Consider the following 11,207-nt stretch of genomic DNA (forward strand, 5'->3'; position numbering starts at 1 on the left):
TCAGTTCAACAAAAATAATTTTGGCTTGACAGATTTTTGACATGACAAGCATCACTTAAAACTCATTAATATTTACAATGAGAAATTCCAAGTCCCAAAAAATTCATTGCTTAAAAACAAAACAATCTCCTGATCCTCAGTTACTATGCAGATTGCAAAGTAAATTTCACACAGTATTTCCTTTCATATTTTTCATACTACTTACACAGTGACTGGTGTTCTGGGGTGTCAACATGATTCTGCAGCACTGTTACACATGGGCACATTCTAAGTTTTTCTCATCTATGCTATAAACAGATATACGCTTATTTTGCAAAAATGTCCTATATTAATAAACCTCCTCTTTTTAAAAGAAGTAACATAAAGCAGGAATATTCAGTGACATTCAGCTTTTGTACTTTAATCCACAATATTTAGCATAACCAATGAAAATGAGTGGCTCAGTTAAGTATTTGTAAACAGCATAATCAATTCACTACAAAACTCACCGTCCGTCTCTCTGAGCAGCTCCACCATCTGTTATTGTTTTTACAAAAATACCTAATTTTTCCAGTCCCTGATCAGCACCAACTCCCATTCCAATAATACTGATGCCCAGACCACTGTCACCTAAGGGATTAAAAAAAATCTAATGTGAGCCATATAACATAAGATACACTTCACAGTAGTGAGCTGTTTTTAAGCGTTTCAAGCACTTTCCACGCAAAAGATACAAAAATTCACTTTTTAAAAAAAGCGTATTTTCTACCTAGATACTACTTAAAGCCTTTCTCTTCTGTAGTTACGACTGCCTGTTAGATTCAAAGCTTCAAGGTTTCTGGAGGAGACAGCAAGATTTATGTATTGCATATAATTTGGTGCAGATCTGTCACTCCATAATGTAGCCTTCCTAACACCAGGTATGACTATTCGCACTTAGTGGAGGCTTGTTCAGTTAATGTTCACTGAATTCAACAGAACTAGCCCCAAATGAAAGCCTGAACACACATTCAAAAATTTAAGACCAAAATTAAAGGAAAATACAATTTTAAATTGTTTTCTCTTTTGTGTGTATAGTATCTCTTGCAAAGTTTCAAGGTTTGATTTGCACCTTTTTCAATTTCCACAGGAAAAACTTCCATTTTTTCCACCCTTTTCTCAAGTTCATACTCAGCTGAGGCTGCCACAGGGTCAACTTCTTCATTACGTCTATCATAGTCTTCATTTGAGTAAGTACTGAAAACCTAAGAAAGGTAACAGAAAACTTTTTTTAGTGCTTTCCCACTCCCTTCCGAACATGATATAATTTTCAAAAATCAGTAAGGAAATTAAAGTGGTATTTTTAGAGACCTCATTTTCTGAGCAACCATCAATTTAATAAATATTGCTGGTGTAAGATAGTTTCAATTTGCACAGAAGTAATATTTTAGAAGTTTCAAAATTCCTTGAACAGTTTTTGTGCTGTAAATGCACCAAACAGTTAAATCAGTCAAGGAAATGAGTCATCTCCCTTTGATATAATGTGACTTTTTTTTTTTTTAGGACTACATTCCCCCAAATCCTTCTTCCTCTCTTCTTCCCTCTCCCCACACCATCTGCCAACTGCAGTGCTTCAAACAGATGTCATTTTCTGATTTTGCAAGGGAATCACACAGTTTCCCAGGAAAAGGAAATGCCTTGTTACATACAGTACTATTTTTAGTAATCACTCAGCTGAATTTCTGAATTGTTAAAAATTAAAGATAAACAAACATGAATTAAGACAGAAATCTAGAAAGGAAGAATGAGCTACACGTTACAGGGCTAATCTTACTTATCAGCATGTTCATTAATTGTACTTAAATTCTTAAGTAAGAAAAAAATACACCACCCCCATCTATCTGAAAGACAAGGTTTATCTGCTTAAGTTTCTGCAGGCACTGAGTGTTTCACTCGACATCACTGTAAGGCAAAAACCAATCATGGATTGCAGCTGCAGCAGCCATCTCTCTAATCAAGAATGCACAGTGCTGACACAAAGTTAATTTATGCTTACCTAGTAAGTTTTTGCAATTTTTGCATTTTTCCACTGAGACTATCTAGACAGGTAATGGCAATAATGTAAATAAGACAGAATTTACCATAATTAACATTTTCCAAGTGAACTTATAATAGCTAGTATATGGTGTTAGCCCTGCATGGCAGGAGCCTCAGACACGGGAAGGCAGTTATTGAAACAGATTATCAAAAAGCAACTACTATCACTCAGTATTTCCATGGGAAGCTTACAGCTTCATCTCCAGACTACAGGTGGAAGACATTTCACAAACTCTTCACCAAATCCTGCAAAACAGCTACTCCAGAAACATGGCATGGCCATATAGCAGTCCAATAAGTAAACAAGATTACATCCACTTGGCTGATAGGGAAGGAAGAAATCCACTCTCAGAAGTCTTATATTTCCCCCAATAAAAGCATCTTCCTGAAAAGTTGTTCTTCCTAAGTCTTGCATAAAGGTAAATAATAAACTCCTTTGGTCTATCCTACAGACATCAGTAGGCAACAACTGGACACAGAAAGACAACACGCGCTACACTTACAGTCTCTGCCTTCCATAAACTTTACAAAAACATCTGCAAAATAGACAAAGAAAACCATCTAAACACTTTAAAGTGTCCTTACTCTATCACTATCAGAAAAAACGTGGCCAATTCTTTAAACTAATCTCCCTCCCTACTCCCCTGAATCAGTAAATAGGATATGAAGCAGAAGCATTTCATGAACTGCTATTCTCCCTTCAGAACAAGGCCAGTCAAGTTTGGTTCCTTTCCATCCCAACAGAGAAATGAATCAATCGAATGGCTGAATGAGCAAAATGTGGAGAATGATGGTTGTTCATTTTGAAGACACCAACAACTGTATTTTCCTGATTCTTTATAACTCAGTAGTCTAACTTACAAAGCAGATGATGCTGCAAGTAGTCACTATCTCCTGAAGAAGCACATTAACAAAGGGATGACCAGTTCCTTCCATACCATTTATAAGGCACTGGAAATTTGGGGGAAGCAAAGTTGCACTATCGTAAAAAGCATTTTTTACGATCTTACATGCTGCAAGTATTAGGCTGCCAGCACTAAAATAACTCCGGTATTTCTAAAAATTATTAAATATTTTTCCAGCTTGAAAGCAACAGCATTTTACTTGAGTGCCTCATGGAATTTGCTCACTTGACACAAAACTGATCATATGAATTGATCATCTGCTAGGAGCGGATCATAGAATTTAAAATAAGTGGTGGATTCGATTGCAATGTTTATAATTGTTATCGGGTAAGATTATAAAATCCATAACCTCACAATTAAAATAAGAGAGACCCATTTCAAAATCAACACCCTCCCCCTCCCCCCAACTTCAGAAAAAGATGAAAAACATGAATTTACAAAGAATAGAGGAAAAGAAAAACTGATATAAACCAGAAGTCAAATACTGCAACAACAAAAAAGAAAAGCAAGAGCACACTAAGAAATCTATGACCAAAGAACCAAGGACAAAAGACAGAAATTTTTATTGTGTACATGTGAAATCGTAACATGGTATCATCTTTTATGAGATGAAAACAGTAAAATTGATGATACTAATATAGAAAACACAGAACTGCTTAGCAAGCTGCTCTTGTCAAGCAGCAAAAGTGACATTAGACACAGTTAAAATGTGGATAATAAATAAGTTACAAGTTACACAGTTTAGAAGATTGATGAGAAAGCTAAACAGAGTTCATCCCTGTGCTGCGTCTGGCAGGGTTTAGTCACTGAATCAAACACATTACGGACAAAAGAAATTCTAATCTTACTATTTAGAAGCCACTGCTACCCAGAGATCATAAAATTATTAGCGTACAAGTAATATTTTTTAAAGATATGCTTTAGCAAACACAAGTTATTGTCTCAGCATAGAAGAAAACAGATTAATTTTACTGTTGAAATCAAGTGAATTTTTATAAACCTTTTACCACAGCTTGTTATATATCCAGAAGCGTAACCCAACACTAATAACTTCTGGACTCTGTCAAGCTAATAGATGATGGAAAACCCTACTAACTTAAAAAATAATTCCATTTTACACTGAAAACCTCCTTTCTTCAGAATGAATAATTTGAATAAAAAGAAGTTCTGAGGGCAGAATTTTTAAGGATAATCTTTATTAATTTTTTAAGATAGATAATAAATTTCCATACATAAACTTCTTAGTCCTTGGACTGCAAATATATTTATTTGGAGACAGAACATACGGCATTCTTTGCACCAGGAAAATGAAACGCTTTTTGAATGCAAAACTCAGTTTGACTCCTTCTGTGAAGATGCTAACATCAACATCAAGACCAGCCCTCAAAAAGCCGCAATGCAGCCCACTGTCTAAATGATACCACCATTCCATTTCTGATACCATTCAGAACTAAAAATTTCCATTATGTCATCTTAGTGCTAACACAGAAAACAGCAATGACCTCGTCTAATTCAAATTCTTAGCAGCACATAAAAAGCTTTACTTAAAAACTATGTTAGTTGTTGCAGAATGTTTGTGTCAAACACGGTCCAAAGACCTCTACTCCCATATTCATTTCTAGTAGATGGATTTGTTTGTGCCTGATGAAACACAGAACATTACAAAAGTAATCGAACAGTAAGATTAAGAAATCAGTGTCTGCCCAGAAAGGCTGCCAACTAATTGGAACCAAAGCAGTATTAACATAACTTTAAAATTCTCATGTAATGCCACAATGTTTGCTGGAAAGCCTCACAGCACCTGCACAGGCAGTTAAAGTAACACTTAGCAGCTAAGAGAGGCACTGAAGTGTTTCTGACACTCCTGCCTGGACACCACTACACCAGCTGATTCATGTTTCTTCTGAAACACAATTCTGACTTCGAACATGGCAGTTTACTGACTAAAGTCTAATATTCACACCACAAGTTACAGCTCAGGGAAAATGATCCAATAGTGAACTGTTTCAGCTTTTCAAACTGATCACCTTTGTGATGCCCAGCAAAATGTGAAGTGCCCAGGCAAACATGAATAATCACTTGAAACCGTAGCACTGAAGTAGGACTGAAGTATAATGTACACTTTACAGTTTACACTTACAATCTCCCTCTTCAGTTGAAGTAGACATCTCATAACTGCTACCCACTCCTTCCTCTTTCTGAAAGCTCCACAATTAGTATTTTATTAGCACTACTTGTTATATTTTAAATGAAAAGTGACTATAGCTTGTGTAAGTCAATTCATGCTATCAAATTCTTTAATCAACAAACAGAAATACCTTGCTCACTTTTTGGTTTTTATATTTTTAAACATACTTTTACTTGTCTTCAGAAAGTATTCAGAATGGTGGACTGGCAGGCTGCACACACACACTTGATCCTGTAGCTCTGCATAACTGAATCAAACCCCCTGATCAAGTCAGTTTACATAAATGCAACCTTGCTCCAGATCTACAGTATAATTTCATATACATAATTTCATAATAAATAAACCATTTTTACCAGTCTCACTATTCTCTATTTAATTCTCACTAATACCAGTAAAATTTATTCTCTTAATTCTGGACCTCACTGGAGTAGCAAAGGCACTGGAGCTAGCTAGAGAGCAAGAAAGGCAATGCGATACCTGTTTCAGGTTATACTACCTACTCCAGAAGCAGAAACACTCTCACTTTCAGGTGTTACATTTTTATATCCCAGTAAAAGAAGTACTGAATAAAAAGCAAAAGCATCCATTTGGATTTGGTGCACTGTTTTTATTTCATTTCAAACATTCAGAGCAGAAGCTGAGATCCATATTCTTTCACCGTGGAAGTGGAGCTCTGCTGTGACCTGGAGGTACTGCGTCACCACCTCAGTTAAGGTGGCATTGCTCTCTGACTGACAAAGAGACTGAAAGACTCCAAATCAATAGGATATGACCATAAGAGGCAAAACCTACTACAATACCACATAAAGAGGACGCACCCTCAAAAAATAAAGACTCCTGAAAGACTTTGTATATAAAGAAAGCGGTTCAATTCTGAACATCCCTACACTTCACAGGCATCTTGGTAACATCAATTTAAGAAGAATTAGCTATGTGCATTTATTTAGTAATCACCAAAACAAAAATCTTTACCTGACCACATCTAAATAGCAAGCAAATTGGTAAGAGGAACTCTAAAGAGTAAAAGCAAACACAAAAATAGTCCACCTGGCTGCTTTCTGAAGGCAGTAAAACGAAACAACAACAAAATAACCCTGCCATACCAGATTAACTCAATTAACTAATCTGCAGAAATAATGTCACTAGCAATGATCAATACCCCAGGTCTGAAAAGGAGGGTCATCTCCAAGTCACGTCAGAGGGTGATGGAATAAAATGATTGAGAAATACATCTAAAGAACTTGCATGTTGTCTTTTGGAATAATACTTTACTACTCAATAGAAATGTAAGAACCCTGCAAAAAGCTCTGCTACACTGCACCTTCACAACCTCAAGATTACAAAATAGGTACTCGTATAATAGAGGTGTACTTCTACTATTATCCTTCTGATTGTTCATCTTCTCTTTTATGTTAGAATTATATGAAAAGGGATAACTTATTTTTCCACCTCTCAAGAGGTAAAATGCAAACAAGTTTCGGCTACTGTCTGTTCATTCTTTATCAATCTAAGTTAAGTCTTTTCAGGTGCTAGTAACAGCAATCACCATCAAAAAGATGCTGCATCTTTCAGCAACTTAACTGCTGAGCTGAGGAACTTGTTTCCTATAAATTTGCTTATCTTTGCTGATCTTCACCACCTCCTCAGTGCTTCTTCTGACAACATGTTCCATGAAACACTCAAGTGCCTTCTATTCACCCCCTTTCCTCCCTCCTGTTCCCCACAGCTATTCTCAGAGCAAAACACAGCACATGCTGAACATGGATAGTGATCACCTAAGTCAAGAAGAACATATAACTTAAACTAAAGCTGCAGCTCTGCTACAAGTGCTAATTTTCCCCAAACCGAGCAGTATTTTAAAAAAAACCTTTTAAGAATCTCTCTCTCTTCCCTGCCAAATCCAGGTGAAACTGTTAGGAAATTAGAAGTTGGAGGGACTGCAAAAAGAGTGAGGACAGACAGGTTATTACCTACCAACCTTGCTGTCACATCACCTGAATTCTGTAACCTTAGCATTCTCTTTAGTTGTCTATAGTTTTATAGCATCATCAACTACATCAAACAGGGAAGCTAGTATATCATGTAACTGCATCCAAGGAATAATTCAGTTAGACATACACTGATATATTAACTAAAGAGTCAAGCTGCTCTAGCAGTGAACCAGGATTAAAAAAAAAAATTCTTTGGTTTTTCTGTTCTGGTTTAGATTTCTGTTCTACAGCCCCATACCCTGGACTCTCATCTTAAGACTCTTGAAATACCAAATCAATCTACCATTTTAAAACATACATATCAAGTATTTCCTAAAAATCAAAACAGAAGACATATGATATAAAAAATGTCAAAGCTTGAGTTGAAAGTGCTTCCCTCTGGAGAGTCGAACAAAAGTCATGGAACCAAACCTTAAAAAAAGCACCAGAAAGGCATCTGGAATACTGGATAAGGAAATTTCTAAATCTATATGCATAATTAAATACATTTAAGTCCAACAAACATTTAATTTTTATAAAAATTAAAATTTCAGTAAGAGTTTAAAAATTACCTTTTCTCAAAAACAACCCAATCCAAAATAATAAAATTTTCATACGTGTGTAAAAATACATACCTTCTTCGTCCAGTTAATATGTATGGTTTTAACAACTCCCACTGTTAAGTTAACCAGCAGGCATTGCCATCCTCTCAGAGGCAGGCAGAATACAACAGGATTACTTTTTGTGAAAAGTCACTGAAAAGCACCACGGAGAATTTATGTTTCAGATAAAAGCATGAAGTTGTTACAATGTTAAATTACAAAAGTTGTAATGTTGATGCAAATGATAAAGTTTGAAAATGATTAAAATCAGTGAGTTAAAACAAACAAATTGTTGTTGCAAAAGATCCCAAACAAAGCACGATGGAAATACACTTACATTATTTGTGTCAAGAAAAAAAGCAGATGACTTCCCACATACAAGTCAATTCTGTTTAAATCTGCTCTCAAATCAAATCTCTTTGTTTCCCTAGATCAGCCTACATTCATGTCACATACTTGTTTCTTAATGCACAGAAGCATTTTACTGGTGTGCCTGACCAATGGCTGACAAATAATGGACCATTTGTGCAGTCATCAATTCTCCAATTACTGAAGAAACTCCAGGGTTTGGGTATCTTCAACCAGTTAGTTTATCTTGTATCTCTTTCTGCACATGATGTTTTAACTATAGAAGTTACTATTCAAAAATTAGAGGATATATGAAGTGGAAGCACTACTCTGCAACACTGTTAAAACAGTGCTGAAGAGACTACATGCTGACCTAGAAAAATTGTGCATCTCCTAGAAGTGGTAAACATTTACTGATAATGCTGTTATACAGGAAATCTAATTCAAGTGTATCTTCATTTACTGCTTCATTAACTTCCACAGTAAGCAGTTCCATTCTAAAAAGATTGAAGAGTATGCCAGCCTGAACAAAATGACCATTTGTGTCCTAGCTACACATAAACCAGCTCTATTCCAATGTGCAAGACACATGGCAATATTATGACGGATTTCCATATTCTCTGAGAAGCAGCTGATCCTTGGATGCTTAGGACAATATGCAAACTATGAAACTGGCTTTCAGCTTCCTTACTTAAGAAAGTTTAAACTTCTCCTCAGCTGTGACATAAAAGTAAAGCCTTTATGAATGTTCGGGTTTCATTTTTTTAAAAACTGTGTTCTTGACTATAACATTCTTAAAAGAAAGATTCACAGAAAGCTTGGAACAGACACTCCCATGCAACAAAACTGGGTAACGCTACTATTCAGACAGACTTAGGGAAGAAAAGCGCATCTGTATCATCTTTTCAGTTTACCTGAGCTACAGAATTTCTAGGGATCATTAATCATTGCAGAAGTTAGTCACAGTGCTATTAAAGGTTTCAGGGACAAAGTCTGACACAGTCAGAGGTAAGTGAATTCACAGTCAGTGAATTTAGAAAGTCAGTTTGGAAACAGGCATTTGTTTTCCCCACAGAAGTTTCAAAATTACAAAAGTAAAACAGCACTCAGTCATTACATTTATGTTAATTAAAGCCTTTCAAGGCAATCACATAATTGAAAGCAAGTTAATCTCCACATCACAAAAGCAGAGTGAAATATGAAGGGATGACAGCACAGTTACTGGACATTATTTGCACTGTCTGCAATTGCTTACACAGTTTATTCAGAAAACTTCAAGACAGACAAATTCAGTTCCCTTGCAAATACCTTGGACAGCTGAGTGTGTTTTACATTCCTTACTGTCTTCATATGTGGCAACAAGAGACTAAAAATAGCTCCTGTACCATAACACAAACCCAGTCTGTGAAGTCCTGCTAGTAACTGTACAGTATCACTCTCTCCACTACTGTAGGAAAAACAAGCAACTGAGACACAGTGTTCCTTAAAGTCTGCAGAGATCAAACAGCAGCAGGACTTAAAGAGTCAGGTCATCCACAGCAACTAAGAAATCTTCCCACACATCATTTATCAACAGCTTCTACAGAATTGAAATGTTTATTTTAAAAAGTCTCATCTATGCTTAATTTCACAGGCACAGGGCAATACAAAATAATGAAGTATAATTATGTTCCATCTTTCCTGGAATGATCAGATCAAATTATGTTCTTAAGCCCTGATACAGATGTCAACAATTATGGATCTCCAACATGGGTCATATGCAGTTTTAACAGAGTTAGCTACCTCATACATGCCCTGGGATCTCCGCCATCTCCTTCTTTCACTCAAAAGCCTTGCCAATTTTACAACTGACTAGAAATTTCGAAACAGAGATATTATTCAAGCTCTCTTGGCTGCTGTAGCATAAATACTGTTTTTAGGGTGCCTGTGTGTTAAGCTATACCCATTACCTAAACACATATCCAACTTCCCTTTTGGGTATATCAAGTACAATGGGCAGAAGTCCATCACTGTAGCACCCTGATGATCTGAGAAGGTGTTTTTTCTTGCCCAAACACCTTCTGAATGTTTTGAATTCTCCAGCTCTATCATACACCTGCTAAATAGCAACTGTAAAAGACAGAGATGGTTTCTTCATAATCACTAGGGAGGTGCAGAAGGAAGCGCCAAGGCCAGTGTGGCCTGTCTCTCGGGAACATCTAAGAGGAGGAGAAATAAAGACTTCCTCCTCCAGTGGCTATGGGTGTCTGGAATGGCACTCACATTTCAGTTAAACACATTAGTCTAAACAAAGCTGAAGGAAGAAGCTACATATTTTTTACTCTGGCACTGCTCAAAGCTGTGGTGGAGACCAGTAATAATCTTTTGCTAACTCTCAGGATTTTTTCTCTTTCAATTTAAGACGCATTAAAATCTATGCGTAAAGTCAAACGAGGGATGTTCTTCTGTGAGGAAAAAGTGGGATTTTCTAAAGCGTTAATGAGATATTAAATGAACATTACTAAAAAGGATTTTGGGAAAGTAAAAAAAAAGTTGGATTCTTTATTTCACAAAGCACAAAAGCCAAAAACCATACACCAGGACTCACTGCCACTAAGTAGCATAGAAAATATGAAACAAAATGCAGACAAGGGGAAAGAAATCATTGCTTAGGCATGAGGACCAGCTACTAAAAATGACACAGAGAAGGAGATCCCTATACCCACTGTAGGAAAGATATAGTCAAGTTTCACTGAAGAGGGATAAAGGCAAGCATGTATCACAAGGTTCAGTTTTAGGGCCTTAAAAGAAAGTTCACTGACCATATTGCTATTAAGTACAGTTTATTCTGCCAATCCACGTGGGGCACTGTGGTAAGAACCATGTACTTCTAATGGAAAACTACTATCAGTTGCCACTAGCCGTTCATCTCTCAGCTGTGTAGTTGGTAATCTGGTACAGATTGGTTTCTGTGGCTTTCAGAGAAGCAGCTGTAGTTGAACAGTGCTGGTTACCAAAAAACTTAGCTTTGTCTACATGAGAGCTTCCATGACAGCTGGCACAGAGATTTCTATTAAAGCTTTCAACCAAGTCTGGCATAGACATAACAGAGAAGGCAGGGAAAGTCTGTTACGGCCACTGCTTCAGCAGGGATTCAGTA

The 11,207-nt window shown here is 36.5% G+C and overlaps 1 protein-coding gene across 1 annotated transcript in view; it reads right to left on the reverse strand.

Moving 5' to 3' along the window:
* LOC104499222 (neurabin-1-like) overlaps positions 1-11,207 on the reverse strand; it is a 41,261-nt gene that overhangs the window by 26,983 nt on the left and 3,071 nt on the right. Inside the window, exons 2-3 of the mRNA XM_010142701.1 lie at positions 1,091-1,223; positions 489-609 (exon numbers count right to left, since the gene is read on the reverse strand). Of these exons, the coding sequence (XP_010141003.1) occupies positions 489-609; positions 1,091-1,223 (254 nt within the window). The remainder of the gene's footprint in view (positions 1-488; positions 610-1,090; positions 1,224-11,207) is intronic.

The sequence above is a fragment of the Buceros rhinoceros genome, unplaced genomic scaffold, assembly GCF_000710305.1.
Source record: "Buceros rhinoceros silvestris isolate BGI_N320 unplaced genomic scaffold, ASM71030v1 scaffold6449, whole genome shotgun sequence".
Taxonomy (NCBI): Eukaryota; Metazoa; Chordata; class Aves; order Bucerotiformes; family Bucerotidae; genus Buceros; species Buceros rhinoceros.